The sequence below is a fragment of the Clupea harengus genome, chromosome 5, assembly GCF_900700415.2.
Source record: "Clupea harengus chromosome 5, Ch_v2.0.2, whole genome shotgun sequence".
NCBI lineage: Eukaryota > Metazoa > Chordata > Actinopteri > Clupeiformes > Clupeidae > Clupea > Clupea harengus.
In genome coordinates, this window is record NC_045156.1 from 27067824 (window position 1) to 27086848 (window position 19025).

The 19025-nt window shown below is 46.4% G+C and overlaps 1 protein-coding gene across 1 annotated transcript in view; it reads left to right on the plus strand.

The window, feature by feature from the left end:
• The window catches only part of bsnb (bassoon (presynaptic cytomatrix protein) b), a 71328-nt gene that overhangs the window by 11377 nt on the left and 40926 nt on the right, over positions 1-19025 (plus strand). Inside the window, exon 3 of the mRNA XM_031568353.2 lies at positions 8735-9649. Within this exon, the coding sequence (XP_031424213.1) occupies positions 8735-9649 (915 nt within the window). The remainder of the gene's footprint in view (positions 1-8734; positions 9650-19025) is intronic.

Sequence of the window (19025 nt, forward strand, 5' to 3'; positions counted from 1 at the left end):
TCCCACCTCCGTGCTTCACTGTGAGGTCTATGCATTCACTGTGGTAGTCCTGGCCAGGCTCACTATGCATTCACTGTGGTAGTCCTGGCCAGGCTCACCACAAACATGCTGGACCCCAACTGAGCCGGAACAAATGTATCTTGAGTTTGATGCAGTGCAGATCCGAACAGCAAGCATCTCCAACTCTATCCATACATACTGTTTAAGACACCTCATAGGCTTCTAATGTCAATGAGCTAGGCTTCTAATGCAAACAGGTCTGGCAACCTTTTGTTGTTCTGTATGATAATCAGCTGATATGATATCCGCTGACTGAGCTGATTCTCAATGGCCTACCCCCATTCCCATACTATAATTTACATTTACATTTAGTCATTTAGCAGACGCTTTTATCCAAAGCGACTTACATATGTGCGACTTACAATGTATACACATTTTACATTTACACTGATGGCACACTGCACATCAGGAGCAATTAGGGGTTCAGTGTCTTGCTCAAGGACGCTTCGACAGGGAATCGAACTAGCAACCTTCTGCTTACTAAACGACTTCTTTACCTCCTGTACCACTGTCGCCCCATAATTGGTTGCAGTCGCTCACACTTCGGTTTGCTTCCTGACCCGAGGTGTCTGAGCTATAACAGTGCGGGGACCTTTCCTTTGTTACCATGATAAGATCACCATTTTAGAGACTATGCTGACCAACTTTTGGTGGTCTCAGCAGCTGCTTTACCATGAATCTCATGTTTAATATAGCAGTTCTGCGCCAAAGAGCAAGCAAGGGTTTTTTTTTCTTGGACACCGGCCATAGAGATTGACATTATGCAATGTCCGTCACACGGGTCTGAGCTGTCACAGAAACTCAGATTTCCATTGATAACCGCGGTGCCAAGAGTGAAACACAGAGCCAGGGCGTGTGAGGAGTGCACTATCTATGGTGTCATGTCAGGAGGACAGCCTCTGTGGCTCTGATTAGCGATGCTATGGCTTGTTCTATGCCTCCTGATTACTGCTGCACCTGGGTTTCGAACTGATGTTTAGTCGGTCACTGATCTTCCTGTATCCTTCTCCATCTTTGTGAAGTCTCACAGTCATATTTTTCAGTTCCTCTGGCAATTGTTTTCCATGTGGAGCCTTGGTGATAGACTCAATCCATAGGTCCAAAAACTGATAGAGTTCTGGTGTTGACAGGTCATTTTATAACCATGTTCATGCAATTTGGCTAAAAGGAAATGACAGGCACATTCGTTTCTGTTTCAAGGATCACAGGTTTTCTAACCTGTGTGTCAGTGATCACAAATGAATTCACTTTTGTTGCATTGCGTTTCTTTGGGGCCTGTTTTTTCAAAATAGTCTTTCTTAAGTATTTGTTTTTGATTGTTCATGAGAGGAAATACTCTACTTGTCAACTTAGAAAATATGCAATTATTGACAGGTGATACAAATTTGAAATGGATGTGATTATCAATCAGTGTTTTGTTGTGACAGTTAATGTTTCTTGGAACACATACTCTAGTGAATACAGAGAAAGCCAGTGGCCTCCATCTTTGCCATGTAGAGAATACATGTAATCTCTACATAACTTGTCACAGATGGAAAAATGTAGAAAGCAGAATTGGTTGGTGTTAAGTTTAAGTGCTACCTTTGTGAAAATGTGGCTTTGATGGTGCATTGGTGCAGTGGTTAGCGTCACCGCTTTGCAAGGGTTTGATTCCCTTTTGTTGCAGGTTGTCTGTACGTCGATTTGGATAAAAGCGTCTGCTAAATACCAGTCCTTTACCTTTAGGCAGCCTGAGCATAAAATATACTGTATATATACCATATCCATTATAGTTTCTCAAGTGAGAACATTGTCTGCTTGTAAATACATATATTTTTATACACGTTGTTCTGATCTGAAGTTCAAGCTTGTCTATTTTTGGTGTCTGATCATAGTTAAGGGTGAGACCATTACCTTTGAAACCTAAGCAAAGCATTTTTTTTTATAGAATTGTGGAAGAACATTTTGTTTTTATAGTGGAATCTACAGTGGGTGTCTGTACACAGGTCATGACTAATGTTGGGTCTTCCTGCGAGGAGCAAGATAGCTGAAACAACCACATGCTCCCTGTTTTCTTTAACTAGCATTTATCCCTGAGGGGGGGAAATGGAGGAAATTGGCAGACAAAGACTGAGACAGAGAAGGAGGGTAGAAAGAGATACACGAGTGAGGTAGAGTGGCGAGAGAAGGGAGAAATGAAGAGGAAGGAGGAAGGAGAGAAGGCGCGCGCGTGTGCAAGAGAGAGAGAGAGAGAGAGAGAGCTTGGTGAGAGGTGGCAAGAGCAAGCAGAGGAAGGGAAATTTAGCGCGAGCGTGAGAAAAGATATCGTCTTAGAGGAAGAGAGAGGAGGAGGAGACAGAACGATGGAGCGATACACCGAGGGAGAAGAAGTGGCGCGGACACACTCCAGTAGTCTCCCGGCACGGCGCAGGGGAGGATCCGCCTGCCACTGGCTCATCCTCTATTTATAGATCTCACTCACCCCCTGAAAATGATTTCCCACTCCAGCCCTGCAAGCCCCAGCCTCGGAGGAGAGAATCGAGGGAGAGGCGAGAGGCGAGATGGGGGGGGGGGGGGGGGGGGTGCATAGTATTAAGAGTGAGAGAGAGAGGCAGAAAGAAAATGGAAGTAAAGTGGAAAATGCAAGTAAAAGACATAGCAGGAGGAGTGAGATCAGAAAATGAGAGATGAATTGTGGGTCAATATCAGGAGAATTGGCCGACGAGGCCCATCAAAGCATGAGTGAGAAAAATCGATTCTGTCTCAGCCTCCCCTCGCACCCTTGACCAGCGGCACATTAGCCGTGACAATCACGGGAGGAGTCACGCACCGTGGAGCGATCTTCATTCACACTGTCTGCACTGGCACTGATCCGGGGGTGGTTTGGGTCGTAAGCAGGTGCAAACAGGTCCCCAGGTGCAGCATGACAAACAGCAGGGCCTAAATGATCCAGTCAGGCAGAGCCCCCTTTTTCATCTGCATCAGCAGAAGATGGTGCTACCAATCTCAAGGTCATATAGTGTGCGCCTTGGATTCACGATAACAGATGCAACCTTCATGTGGTGCTTTCATGGGGATGTTTCTTTAGATAAAAAGAGTCTGATACTAAATGTAAATGTTATCTGGAAAGAGGGGTATCTGGGGGAGACTGACTGGGGATGGGGGCTATTTCAATGGGGGCGATCCATCTGGAGGAATGAAGAGGGGTATCTGGGGGAGACTGCCTAAGGATGGGGGCTATTTGTATGGGGGCGATCCATCTGGAGGAATGAGACCCTCCGTCTCACACCCTTACTTCAGTGCCTGGATCAATCATCCAGGAAAATGCAGGAAGTGAGATCATAGCCATCTGGACTGAGCGCTCTGCACACACACACACACACACACACACACACACACACACACACACACGCGCGCATACAAATGTGTACGCGCATGAATATACAGTCCATGCATACATACACATACTCATGACGGCACACACACACATACACACACACACATACACACACTTTCAAACATTGCATAAATATGGATGTATGCCCACAATGTCTTTGCAATGACAGCATGTGATTTTGACATGTTATCACTCCTCACGTGTGTCCTGTAGATCAGTGAGGTACAGTGATGCCCAGTCTGAGGTGGTGTATGTGCTCAGACCGACTCTAGCTTCTCCATCCCCATTTGTTCCACCCCCACCAGAACGAGCCCCAGCGCAGCATCAGTACCACAGGGAGAGGCTGTGCTGGCGTATTGCTGTATGGCGATGAATGGAGAGGCTCTTTGATCCCTTTGTTGATCATACAATTTTATATTTAGTCCACACATTAATGTTATGACTTAGCCTTGTGTTTCGGTGAGAAAAAAAAATCCTCCATATAATTTCCACATTGCAAAACCCTGCCTCTGAGCCAAGTCACCTGACCAGCTGGCCCTGATTGGTTGAAGCAGAGAGGTGGGGCCTTCCACTGGGCTAGATAGAGTCCTGAGTTTCAAACAGGCGACTCAGCTTCCAATACAATCCATCACTGCAAGGTGTCAACATGCAGAGCTGGCATACTATGTTACTATGGGGGTCAGGCTCTGGGGCTCTGTAAAGCGCTTTGAGGCAATTTTATTTGTTTTGGCGCAATATACTGTAAATAAAATGTAATGGAATTGAATTGAATACTATGCCTGGGTTAGGGCTTTGGGTATGATTGCAGTGATCAATGCTGTCCGTCAAGTATCACTCGATTCTCTTGCTAATCAGTTTAAGTTCATAATGAAATCATCATGTTGGGAAACTGACAGTTTCTGCTTAAACTGATGTTGGCTGAGGAGAGCCTGCTAATGAGCTGGCAGGCTGCGGAGATGTGTGTGTGTGTGTGTGCTTGTGTGTGTTTGTGTGTGTGTGTGTGTGTGTGTGTGTGTGTGTGTGTGTGTGTGTGTGTGTGTGTGTGTGTGTGTGTGTGTGTATTTGTGTGCACAGGCGCAGGCGCAAATACACTATACACAAAGGCATGCAACTGCTCTTTTGATGTTTCATGGCCCAGTTTTTTTGCCAGCGAGTTGATAAACTGACTGCATTCTAAATGATTTCCTCGCCCCACCAAACTGCAGTGTTCAGCAGCCACCTGTCTTTTTCTCTCCGTCTCGCTCCCTTATTTCTCTCTCACTCCCTTATTTCTCTCTCTCTCTCTCTCTCTCTCTCTCTCTCTCTCTCTCTCGTTCCCCCACCTCCTGCTGTAGTGAGCTGATACTGCCCCACCAGACGCTTCTTCCGTGTCTGTCTCAGCAGTGACATGATGATCTGACTGGCTCCATGTACATGTTCCCACCCCAGCCTTGTACGTTCGTTTGCCTTGCCAACTCTTAAATGTCTGTCTTTCCATCTGTTCCAGTGTGTCTTACCTTTCTTTCTTTCTTTCTTTCTTTCTTTCTTTCTTTCTTTCTTTCTTAAATGGTTTCCTGTCCTCTTCCTGTTTGTATGTCTGTTATGTCTACCTGTCACACAGTCCTGTCTGTCTGTCTGTCTGTCTGTCTGTCTCTGTTTCTATTTTCTGTGTCTCTAGCATCTTTATTATCTTGTTTGTAGCTGTCTCTCTCTCTTTCATGCCCTGCTTGTCTTCATTGTGCTGATTTGTATCCCAGTGAAGCCCAGGAGAGAACACAGTGGCAGCAGAGCCGTGGTGCTTCCCCATAAATATTTTGTGACTCAAGAGCTTACTTGAATAGCCATGCAAGATAAACAGTTAGCTGTGTGAAATCAGAGCAGAGGTGATTACAGCGTGTGTCTTGTGCAGTGCTGTATGTCTGCAGAAACTACAGGCTCCTCACTCGTAAAGGATTCAGTTTCAAGACACACACACACACACACACACACTGAACAGTAGGATCAATGGGATAGGCACTGCAGGATAATTTGTGGGTAAATCAATGGCTACAGAGAGAGTATGTGCATCTGGGGAATTAATCAACTGAAAGACACGTTCAAACGCACGCAAACACACAGGCACACACACACCGACACTCACACACACGGGCACGCACACACACCGACACTCACACACACGGGCACGCACACACACCGACACTCACACACACGGACACGCACACACACCAACACTCACACACACAGGCACACACACCGACACTCACACACACGGGCACGCACACACACCGACACTCACGCACACACCACTATGGTCATCTTTTTCACTTGCTGGAAATAAAACATATTACTTGTTACACATGAACAGACATGTACAGGCACCTTACACAATCTCTCTCTCTCTTTCTCTCTCTCTCGCTTAACCACACACACGTACACAGAGAGAGAGAGAGAGAGAGAGAGAGAGAGAGCATGCTGCACTGTACATTGGGCATATTTTGTCATAATGTATAGTCCATAAGCTATTTGTCATAATTGTATAGTCCATAAGCTATTTGGCTCTGCATACAGTATTAAATACAATGGAATAATGATGACAAACTACTGTTTTCCCTCAGAGAGCGGAGGTGAAGAGCCTTTAGATCAGTGAACAGAGAGAGGACATGAAGGGTGCTGTTCTCAAAGAAAGAGGAGAGAAAGAGACAGAGCGGGAGAGAGCGGGAGATAGAGAGAGAGAGAAGAGTGAAGAGAACAAGATAAAGCCAGACAAAGACAAAGAGTTAAATGAGAATACTGTGAAGGCAGAGTAGGAGTGACAGAGTCAGAGTTGGACAGAGAATAAAAAGTGCCGGAGCGGGAGACGGGCTCTGAGGAGAGATTAGCACTGACAGGTTGGGCGAGTATACTGGCTGGCACGGAGGAAAAGGTCTGATCTAATGACGGATCACATGTTGGCGGGCAATCTCTCTTCCTCCTCCTCCTTCTTCACCTCCTCCTCTTCCTCTTCTTTCGCTAACAGTCTCATGAGGGCTCTGGACCCCCATCTCTCTCTTCACCCTCTAGAGCTGTACTCTGTCTCTGTGAGCTCACCGCATGTCGGTCTCTCTACACTCGCTCAACAGGGGCATTAAGAGACAGAGAGATAGAGAGAGAGAGAGAGAGAGAGACGGAGAGAGAGAGAGGGGGAGAGCCTGGAGATATACAAACAGAAACCTGAGACTATAGATATGCAACGGATCAATATAGGGACTTTCTGACGGCACCAAGCCAAGAAGTCCCTGAAGATTGAAATCCTAAGAAAAATCCAATCTACACACCAGCTAGCTATTGAATCAGATGCTACAAAATGTGCGATTCTTTAAGAAAGGCCTGTAGATCTCCTCAGCATCTATACCTCTGCCATAATGGTGATCTCGGAGGTGTTGACAAAAAGGGCCTCCTCCTTTTGGAGTTTGATTCAAATGGAGTCAAAAGGACCAACGCTGTACAACAGCAATTGCAGATCGCAGCAGTAAATGATCACTATCAGGAGTGATGCAGTCATTTTTGAATAATAATGGCCCCCGTGACTGTTTGCGGTAGGATGATGAACAATAATGTCATTATCTTCGTCTGGAAATGAGCACCACCAGGAGCCACGGATTTATTTGAAAGGCAATTACTACGAGAGCCATTACGTAAAGTGAAATAGTTAGTGTTAGTTGTAATGCCTTATTCAAATGAGTTTGTAATGAAAGCTAGGGTGGCTATATCATTAGCCATGGCGAGGCGCTGCCTGCGTTCATGTTACACTCGAGGAGGAGAGCAGGCTTGTGGCCGTCCGCTGGTTACCTTCTCTCAGGCCTGGCAGTTAATGAGTGGATGATTCAGAATGATTCATGCATTGAATGGAGAGGTCAAGGGAAGATCTGAAGTGACAGTATGTGTGTGTGTGTGTGTGTGTGTGTGTGTGTGTGTGTGTGTGTGTGTGTGTGTGTGTGTGTGTGTGTGTGTGTGTGTGTGTGTGTGTGTGTGTGTGTGTGTGTGTGTGTGTGTGTGTGTGTGTGTGTGTGTGTGTGTGTGCATTGCAGAGCTTGGACTGTAAATCACATGTATGTGCAAGTATATAAAGCACACGTGTGTAGTGCTTGTACCTATTTGATGCACATGTGTGTGTCTGAATGTATATTCACTCCACTTCGGTTCATTGTGTATACTGTGTGTGTGTGTGTGTGTGTGTGTGTGTGTGTCTGTGTGTCTGTTTGTGTGTGTCTGTGTGTGTGTGTGTGTGTCTGTGTGTCTGTTTGTGTGTGTCTGTGTGTGTGTGTGTGTGTGTGTGTGTGTGTGTGTGTGTGTGTGTGTATGCGTCTGTGTGTGTGTGTGTGTGTGTGTGTGTGTGTGTGTGTATGCGTCTGTGTGTGTGTGTGTGTGTGTGTGTGTGTGTGTGAGTGTGTGTGTGTGAGTGTGTGTGTGTGTGTGAGTGTGTGTGCTGGTGTACATGCTCCGTATGCCCTTCAGTCCCTCCGTGCCCACTCCCCACCCTAGCCTGTCAAACCTGATCTCACAGCAGCGCCCTGGAAAAGGGAAGTGGCCCAAGCAGCTGTCAAAGCACTGGGATGCCAATTATCACACAGGTCTGAGGCCTGTGCGTCACATAGACAGACTCACACACTCTCCGTGTGTCTCAGAGAGAGAGAGAGAGAGAGAGAGAGAGAGAGAGAGAGGGGGATGGGCAAGAAGGACGGGGATGAAAACTACACAAGACGGCTACACACACAGAGGGTTTGTAAAATAGAGGGAGAGAAGGATGGGCAGTAAAAAGAAGATAGCGAAGAGAAAGAAAAGGGAGAGAATGCCAGCTTAATCAGGTTTAATCAGTCTGCTTTGGCTGAAACCCCTGCAATCCTGTTTCTTCTCCTCTCCCTGCCTTTGTGCGGCTGCTAGAGTTGTTTATAATCAGCCTCGCTTTCACAAGCCTCCGCATACAATTTATTTCAGCTGCATTCATAGAAAGAGCCCGAGGCTTTCACACTGAACCTTTGATTTTTATTGTCAGCTATTAATATATGTTTGTGCAGTAGGTTTGAAGTTTTCTGTGGTGCTGGAATGCTTATAGCTTATTGGGATTAGAATAGTATGACGGGTTGTCATATTGCAGTATTTGTCAAACACATATGTCACTGTGATGTGTGAGACTGATGTGTCATTTTGGAGGTCATATCAGTGGATATCCTCCTATTGCTGTGCCCAGAAGCCAGCTTGCCAATCCATCATGTCAGTCAATGTCTTTTTGGATGAGGTTACTAACCTGTGTGTATGTGTGTGTGTGTGTGTGCATTACAGGTTCAAGAGTGGCTGTGTCTGAACTGCCAGATGCAGAGGGCTTTGGGAATGGACATGACCACGCCGCGCTCCAAGAGCCAGCAGCAGATCCACTCTCCTTCCCACCAAGCCAAACCTGAGCCCCAGCCTGGGCCTCCAGCCACAGCCACGGCCCCTGCCCAGCCCCAGCCTCCCCCAGCCCAGTCACAATCCCAGGCCCAGCCTGCGGCCCAGCCAGCGGCCCATCCACCCCCCGGCCCCAAACAGACTGGCCCTGCCCAGAAGACTGGCCCTGCTCAGCAGACTGGCCCTGCCCAGCAGACTGGCCCTGCCCAGCAGACTGGCCCACCACCCCAGAGAAAGCTCCCAGCTCCCGGAGCAGTCGCTCTTCCAGGTATGACCAAAGCCCCATCCCAGCCAGACCTCTCCCGCCAGGGTCCCTCTCCACAGGGCATCCCGGCCCGGCAGGACCAGACCCGCAGCGCTGGGAGCTCTCCGTCCCGCCAGCCCCCACCCCCTGAGCAGCCATTCGGGAAGCTCTTTGGCTTTGGTGCCTCCCTCCTCAACCAGGCCACCAAAGTTATTACCATGGACCCCACTCAAGGAGGGCCTGTTCCTCCTCAGCAGCAGCAGCAGCCGCAGCAGCAGCAGCAGCAGCAGCCTCCTGCCAAAGGCCCTCTGAAACAGGGGCCTGCTGGGAAACCAGTGGGGCAGCAAGCACCTCCTGGCCAGCAGCAGCAGCAGCAGCAGCAGCAGCAGCAGCAGCAGCAGAGACCCCCAGACCCCACAGCCAAGCCCAAGGTTAACTGTCCCCTCTGTAAGACGGACCTGAACGTGGGGAACACGGCTGAGCCTCCTAACTACAACATCTGCACCCAGTGCAAGACCCAGGTGTGCAACCTGTGTGGATTCAACCCAACACCTCATATGACGGAGGTAAGACATGTGCTTCCTTGTTTTCTCTAGATTCAGTTTGATCAATTTGATCACCTTCAAATCAGATGTCAAATTAAAAATGTACTCAGGACATAGGCTACTGTGCTGTTATTATCTTCTTTTTTTTTTTTTATCTGTCAAGATGATAGACCTGTTGTAATAGGGTTGGGAATGTAGAATTTGCACCCCGAAGACTACAAATACAGTGGCATTCGCTCATTTTCATATATCATTTTCAATTTAATTGGATAGAATTGCAAGGGAGATTACCTTCCAGTTTCCTTGTACTGATTCAGTAGGCCAGTTGTGTTATGATAGTCTACATGTGCATTGTAAGTATCATGGTTATTGTAAGAGTATTCAGATGCTGCGCCTGATAGCCAGGTTTAGTCTATGTTAGTCTACAACGAGTGACCGTATTTCCTGTTTGGTTCACAATGCATCAGTGTCAGTCCGCCATCAATGTGGTAAACTCTCTGTTTAATTTAAAAGAGAACACAGAACATGACAGGTTGATATAATGACATTTGCCGAGTTGTCGTTTCATTAACTTTTTTAATTAACTTGAGCAATGTCGAGCAATGTTGCCTATAATGCTATCGAATGTATTTCTCTTACGTCATTTTATTCCAAACTGTCAAATTCTGCGCATTCCGTGTTTTAACTGTCATCTCCGTTTTACTAACTGAATTCTGAGTCTTCCATATTGTGGTAATCATAGGGCCCTATTCTCGGTGTTGCTGTTAGTGGGTTTTCAGGACAGTGCTCTGAGTAATGGTTACCGGTGGTGACTGAACACCTTTGAGTGTTGCTGACATTATGCCATGTACTTTGGAGTGTGAGTCAGCTGAGGAGAAAGTGCTGAGTCACAGCCTAGTATTGCTGTACGCAGCTGCTTGGACTGCAAATGTCTGAAAAGGTACTGTTGCGAAGCCGTGACAGATTGACGAAACATAAGCGATAAATGAGAACGACAAACACGTCTGTGCCCCATGGCCATCTCACTGTGTCCCCCTGAGGGACCTCTGTCTCAGTTGTGTTCGGCCTGTCTTGTGCTCTTCTGATTCCAGCGGCTGTTGTCCATGGCGATGCACTGAGCCATTGAGATGAAAGCGCAGGGCACTGTGTGATCCTGGCTGGAGAGAGCAGTGGTATGGGCGGTTGAGGGCATGACAGATGATGCTGTGGTGTGATCCTTGTGTGGGGATCTTGCTGGGCGAGGGCAGGCATGAAGGGGGTTAGAGGTGTCATCCGCCGTCAGATCTCTACCCCAGCAGCTGCTGTCTGCATCGATCTGGGGCATGTCCACTTCAGATCCCCTCACACACTTGCATACAGACACACACACACAGACAGACACACACTCACACACACTCCCTCTCTCTCTCTCTCTCTCTCTAGAGATTAGAAGTCCACAAGCCAGTCCCATTTGCCAATGAAATCTGAAGATGTGGCTTTACCTGTACCTAAGTAACTAATGGTTGGCAGTGAAGTGATGTACTCGGAATTGTAGTGTGGGGATGGCAAGTATGAACCAGACCAAACGTAGGTTTATGGCCAGGCAAAAACATCAGATGGTGACTTGGGAAAAATAGAGTTTTTCTACCCATTGTCCTGTTATGATAAATGTGTCTGTATAATGGACCACTAAGCCTAGCTGTTTGTTGTTGAGATGATGTTAAATTTCATGGAATCAAGTAAAGCACGAAAGCGTATTTTTTGTGTATGTCAAAAAGGCCTGTCCTGGCCTGTTCCTTTCAATCAGGCCATCATGGAAATGGGCTGCTCAGAATGAGGCTGACCCCTGTGTAATTGAGAGGCCAATGGGAATGACCTCCCGGGCCTTTAACTGTTAGATCACATAAGAGTTACTGTCCTGTGTCAGAGAAGTGGGGGAAATAAATGCTTCAGAAAGGCGTACAACAGATGGCCAATTACAGAGTTCAATTATGCAAATGTACCCTGGTTGAACGATAACTGTAATAACAGGCTTTCAGGCTGGATCTACTTTTTTGAGGCGACAAAGTCTTGCTGTCAGAGGCAATGCTTTGGAGATGGCGAGATTGCTATGGAAACGCAGAGATATCATCTGTCACGCTGACTCTTTCATGGCTGGCGGCAGCCAAAGAGTTTTGCAAAGTGTTGGAAGTGCTGCTGTTGGCGCCTTCCTCCACCGAGTGTGTGTGTGTGTGTGTGTGTGTGTGTCTGTGTGTGTGTGTCTTTGTGTCTGTGTGTGTGTGTGTGTGGAAGTGCTGCTGTTGGCGCCTTCCTCCGCTGTGTGTGTGTGTGTGTGTGTGTGTGTGTCTGTCTGTGTGTCTGTGTGTGTGTGTGTGTGTGTGTGTGTGTGTGTGGAAGTGCTGCTGTTGGCGCCTTCCTCCGCTGTGTGTGTGTGTGTGTGTGTGTGTGTCTGTGTGTGTGTGTGTGTGGAAGTGCTGCTTTTGGTGACTTCCTCCACTGTGTGTATGTGTGTGTGTGTGTGCACTGTGTTAGGCAAACATGCATGTGTATTTTTGTGTTTGTGTGTGTGCACTGTGTGTCTCCTAATATGTGTGTGTGTGTGTGTGTGTGTGTGTGTGTGTGTGTGTGTGTACTTGAGTATGTTGTTGTTGTTGTGTCGTTCCACTGAGAGAGTTACTCTTGGAGGAAGGCTCTACTTCTCTGTTCTGTCGCTCAGCAGGCTGCCTAAACCCCGACTGCCGATCTGATCCCAGCTGAGATCACTCTGATCTGTGTGCCTGCTGCCAGTGTGCTCAGATTTGCCCCAGAATCTCTGGCTGTCACTCTCTCGCTCACACTCCGCGCAAGACTTTGGGTTATTTGATTTATCTCTTCTTTGCTCCCCACTTTCTTTTCATCCCCTTGCTATTCCTATCTCTTCTATTCTTTTCCCTTTTTCACTGCCTCCCTCTTTCTTTCCCCCAAGAGCTTGATTAACTGGCATGATGAATCAGCAGAGGAGGCCTGCATGCTTATTTCAGAGTGGCTGGACTGAGGCGCATGACCCCTACTGGCAAGTCCTGGCTGAGTTGATACTTTCAGCGCGATTAGTAACTGTTCCTTAAACAAACACCGGGCCTTATGGCACCCTGCCCACCCGTATGACCTTAATCTGCCTCCCAGCTTCCACACCTTAGGCCTGTCGCTCTCTCCCAGCCAATCACACACACTGGTTCCTGTCGCTCTCCCAGCCAATCACACACACTGGTTCCTGTCGCTCTCCCAGCCAATCACACACACTGGTTTCTGTCGCTCTCCCAGCCAATCACACACACTGGTTCCTGTCGCTCTCCCAGCCAATCACACACACTGGTTTCTGTCGCTCTCCCAGCCAATCACACACACTGGTTCCTGTGGGAGGCTTGGCGCTGACCAATCAGCATGTCTAAGTTCAGGATGTTTAAATGAAAGAGAGCTTTTGAGCCAATCGTGTGGTTAGCATCTCTACGTTTTTGGTGAATTTCATGTGCAGATATGCAAGCGGAAGAGTAGGGCTTAAGTCTACAGAGTATAGTTCATATCAGTATAACATATCAGTATAATTTTTGTTATATACTACATTGTTTTCAGTAGCGAAATGTGCTACTCTGTGGATATTATGATTGTGATTACATTTGTAGCAGCAAGCTCTCTTTTTCCTATGGCCCATTGCCTGTTGGTACTCTGAGTCTGGAGAGAGAAGAGCTGTAACATTGTCAGCCTCACTGGTAATTATCTCTGTAATGACCTCGCTGGTTTTAATTTGAACCATCAGGGTTGTTTACTATCCTGCTATCAAACTAATGACCAAAACTCCTATGTGGCCACATTATTACCTTCTTTTCAGTCGTGAATGTATGATTCGTTTGTTTCCATGGGAAATCACTGGGGACAGCAATCAATAACTCATCCTAAAATGAAATCCCTCACTAACGGCATTATTTACTGCATGATTTAAAGGGTTAGATAAGGTGAAGTTGCCTTGGTATATGGGTTGTGAACGCGTTGTGTGTTTTATTAGCCCTGCTCAATGGCTTGTCCACATTGCCTCTTTATGATCTGATGGAGGAACAATGACTCAGCGCTCTGCTGAGAGCAATGCTCTCAAACAAATCACATGTCTCTCAAAACAAATAGCCAAACTATTGTCTAACTCCTCAGCCTTATTCTCATGTCAAATGCGTTGTCATCCATAAGGTTTGTATTGGGGATATGCTGTAGGTCAGTGTGTTCACAGAGTTTACTCTCCTGGGTAATATGTGCTGGTTGGAATTGTAAGGGCATCCAAAATGCTACCAACGATCTCAAACACTGGGCTGGAAGGTTTGTGTGTGCCTGAACATTGTGGGACAAAAATACAATTTATTTGACTCCATTAAATTGTTAAATTACCTACAGTATTACCAAGCAGTATATAAGCCAGTTGTGACATATGATGGCATGGAGTAATATGACTGGTTAATGAATGAACAGTTTATTAATACAATAAACAGTAGGCTTAAATGCTACAAGAATGTAAGATAAAACCTAAATGGATAAGTACCACTGTAAATAATAGAATAAACAGGTTGGAAGCCAATTAGACCAAATGTACTCGAATGATCAAATAAACCTGATCAGCTTGAATGGATGAGATAGAAAGAACATCAACCCAAACCTGAGAGGAATGACTGAGAGAGTGAGGGAAGAAGAGACAGATAGACAGAGTGATAGAATAGGAGAGACAGATAGATATATAGAGTGATAGAATAGGAGAGCAGGGGTGGAGAGGATCCCCACGGTCACAGATAGGAGAGGAGAAGAACAAGCAGAGGAGGTACTCTAAAGTCTTTGGGTTTATGCCTCAAGGCCCACTGACTGCTGGGTATTTGCCACAAGCCAATCCTTTAAGGCCACATTCTGCCCCTGATGCCCTAAGATAACATTCTCTCCCCACCAGCCCTTTGACTGGTCAGCTGGGAATGCCCAGGCCGAGGTCACAGCGGGGTTAGTCAAATTACAAATCGCAATGAAACCATGATCCGACTGCTGCCCACATAACAAGGGTCAATGAAGGGACCTAATATGATACTCTATTCATGCACATTTACACATAACCTGGGAGTCCCAATCATCCAGAGACGAGAGCTAAATGAATGAATACAGGATGTAGTAATTCGTTCAGCTGTGACCAGGCCGCGGTGCACTGTGATGTGACCGCTGACTTTTCACCTCCTGGGCGAACACTGTGAATGTCCATTTTCTGGATTTAATCAATCTCAGAGTGAGTTTTGCTTTAAGGGATCAGTATTTTAGCACTGGGGCTTTTGCAAAAAAGGAGGTAGTCTTTGGGGGGAAAGGTGGGATTATCTCTATTCCAAAATGAGATTCCCTGCTGAGGCCTGGGAAATCATAACACATAATACAATGCTTTCATCCACATTCCACAGAACCGCTGCTACATATTTGTGAGGGTATGTGGAAGTCAGAAATGAAGGGAAGAGGACAGAGAGAGAAAGAGACAAACAGGACAGAGAGAGACAGAGAGAGACAGGACAGAGAGAGAAAGAGACAGACAGAGGGACAGACAGGACAGAGAGAGACAGAGACAAACAGGACAGAGAGACAGAGACAGACAGGGAGACAAACAGGACAGAGAGAGAAAGAGACAAACAGGGAGACAAACAGGACAGAGAGAGACAGAGACAGACAGGGAGACAAACAGGACAGAGAGAGACAGAGACAGACAGAGGGACAGACAGGACAGAGAGAGAAAGAGAAAGACAGGACAGAGAGAGAAAGAGGACAGAGAGAGACAGAGACAAACAGGACAGAGAGAGACAGGGAGACAGACAGGACAGAGAGAGACAGAGAGAGACAGGCAGACAAACAGGACAGAGAGAGACACAGACAGACAGAGGGACAGACAGGACAGAGAGAAAGAGACAGACAGGACAGAGAGAGACAGAGAGAGACAGAGACAGACAGGCAGACAGACAGGACAGAGAGAGAAAGAGACAAACAGGCAGACAAACAGAACAGAGAGAGGGGGAGACAGACAGAGGGACAGACAGGACAGAGAGAGGGGAAGAGATTTCCATGGTGATGCTTGTCACTTGGACTGTCATTCTTCATTGTTTGTGGTATCTTTTCTTTTACTCCTCTTCTTGTTGTAACAAACAAAGGAATACTGCCGTTGTTCTTCTTCTCTAAGACCCATCTTGGGATTATTACATTATTTTCTCTTTTGATCAGTTTGCACTATGATTTCATATATATATAATCAAATCCGAGCTGTGTGTGTGTGTGTGTGTGTGTGTGTGTGTGTGTGTGTGTGTGTATGTGCGTGTGTGTGTGTGTGTGAGGGGGGCTTGTGTGGAGGCAGGTGTTTATGTGTGTCAGTCTGGAATGGATTCCTTGTTGTTCTACCAGACAGGCTGACATTAAGCAGAACCGAAAATGCCAAACCAAATAAGATTTGCATATCTTAAAGATGTGTGTGTGTGTGTGTGTGTGTGTGTGTGTGTGTGTGTGTGTGTGTGTGTGTGTGTGTGTGTGTGTGTGTGTGTGTGTGTGTGTGTGTTTATGTACCAGAGAGAGAGAGGGAAAAAAAGTATGACGAGTGACTGTTCAGTGTGGTTTTGCCTGGAGGACATAGTTGGTGAATTTAAGTGAAAATGCCATTCAACATTGGACCATAATGAGTTTTTATTCTGCTCTTATGAGCTGGCCAGCCTGGAGGACTTGCTCGCTTGGGAGTTGTACCACACTCTGGAGTCCAACTTTGAAGGCGTGTGTTATTATGGAAGTGAGCCATGGAGAGCAGATGCTGTTTCTGATGTGGTCTTTGGTAATGGACCAGTTGCATGCTTGCAACCCAGCACCTTTATGGGAATGAGAATGGGAACAACGGGACTCATGACACTGGCCATTGAGTTGAACCTAATGTGTCCAATACCTGGAACAAAGTTCATGTCCTTTTGTAATGACTATAGCTGAATGACTGCACATTTTGTGGACAATTGTGACATTGTTAGAGGGGTTTTTGCACAAGAATGTACATGTATTTGTGTGTGTGTGTGTGTGTGTGTGTGTGTGTGTGTGTGTGTGTGTGTTTGTAACAGTCGGGGGTTCGAGGTACAGATTTCTCAGAGAAGACTCTCTTGTAACCTGCCGTGTCCCTGCTTCAGTGTAGCTGTGAGATAGCAGATTTCCGTTCTAATGACTCCCATGTTCCTCATCCACGTTTGGATTTCTTCCTGTCCTCTTTGTGGGCCTGAGGAGGCAGTAGTCAGCACTGAACACCTCCACTGCGGAACAACTCAATGTCTTATGAAAGTTTGTTAAATTGACTGAAATAATATTGTGGTTTGCTATCAGAAATATTTGTATTGTATGGAACAAAATAGGAACCATTATTAATATTAGCGACATTATTTGGATACCATGGGGTTAATTAAGTTAATAAAGGAGTTGGATTGAAGCAGGAAAAGTTCTTAACTTATACCTACAAGATCTGTAAATAATACTATTCTTCTTTTGCACTTCTGGTTAGATGCTAGCTGGATTTGATTGGCTTTGTATCTGTACTCTGTTAAAATAAACGTTAAATCTAATCTAAATTGGTCCAGCCCGTAACATTTAAATGGAAACATTTAACAATGGATATAGTTGCACTTAGATGTTTGCCTGTGGGACCTCACATGAGTTCTGATATTGATGATAGCCATTTTTTCAGCTAATTGGGGAGTTAGGGCTTAGATATGTAAACTCAGTTTACACAGAGGCTAACAGCTGTCGCTAAGCGTCAGGCAAGCACTACACGACTCACTCACACTGTTCTCCTAATGTTTGTGGCCCTTTGAGTTGTACCCAATGATAGCTTCCTGAGCCCATGAGTGATTTATCTGGAGGTAGTCATGAGGGAATAACACGTGTGGACGTCCGTAGTGGAGCCAGCTAGCGTGCGTGTGGACAGTGTGACCCAGGTTTGAGCCCTGACACGGGTTGCACAGGTTCACTCCAGTCACATTAGCTCCCTGATGGAGCTGTATTGTGGCAGTCTGATCCACAGATTATCGCAGCTCTGGGCAGCTGCTGTGTGTAAGGCAGCAGAGTAATGCCACTGCAGCCGCCATACAACAACAGCCTGAAGGAGAGCCGTGAGTCACCACACCCTGCTGCTGTGTGAAGCATCGCCACTTAATCGCTGTTTAAGAGTGCATTTAAATATGTGTGTGTGTGTGTGTGTGTGTGTGTGTTTGTGTGTTTGTGTGTAAGGAGGAGTGTGTGTTTAAGTGGGTGTGTATGAGGTCAGACATATCTGTATGCTGTATGTGTGTGCATGCAAGTGTGTTGGATGTTTGTTTGCCTATGTGTGTGTGTGTGTGTGTGTGTGTGTGTGTGTGTGTGTGTGTTGCATGTGTTGGAGTGCTGAAATTGCCTCTACAATCAGGTTAAGTTCTCCTTCCAGTGTGACTCACGGTCTCTGATAAGCACTAATAATAGTGGAGCTGGAGAAGGGAGGGCCTCCACTCTGTCTGCAGGCCCAGCTGGGGTGAGCTGAGAGCTGAGACCTGAGAGCCCTGACAGGCCGAGAGGAACCTCCAGCTCGTTACAGCTGCACCAGGGATGTGAAGATAGAGACACACAGAGAGAGAGAGAAAGAGAGAGAGACAGAGAGATGGGGAAAGGGAATGGGGGAGTGAGAGAATGAAAGGAGAGAGTAAAAAAAGATATGGCTGATCAATAATTCAAGGAGGGAGAATATTATAAATAGTTCATGATACATAGGACAGTCAGAGTGCCGTGTATGATCCCAGGTGTCACACAAGGTCAGTTTTGTGTCTTTGGACAGTGTAGGTATCGTGAAGTGTGTGCGTGTGTGTGAGACAGAGTTTGTTTGTGTGTGTGTACAGAGTGTGTACACAGCATGTGTGCTAAGTAAGCATGTTTGCATTCCCCTTGAGGACTCTTTGTGTGTGTGTGTGTGTGTGTGTGTGTGTGTGTGTGTGTGTGTGAGAGAGAGAGAGAGAGAAAGAGCGAGAGAGTCATATAGAAAGTTGGAGTTTCACTAGCGTTAGGGATTTTGTAGTTTACCCTCATAGCCGGTGCAGGTGTTGCAGTGATGGTGAATACTGAACACAGAGACATGTGCTCCATCTAGACTATTGATGGTGAATACTGAACACACAGACATGTGCTCCATCTAGACTAATGATAGTGAATACTGAACACAGAGACATGTGCTCCATCTAGACTAATGATAGTGAATACTGAACACAGAGACATGTGCTCCATCTAGACTATTGATGGTGAATACTGAACACACAGACATGTGCTCCATCTAGACTATTGATGGTGAATACTGAACACACAGACATGTGCTCCATCTAAACTATTGATGGTGAATACTGAACAC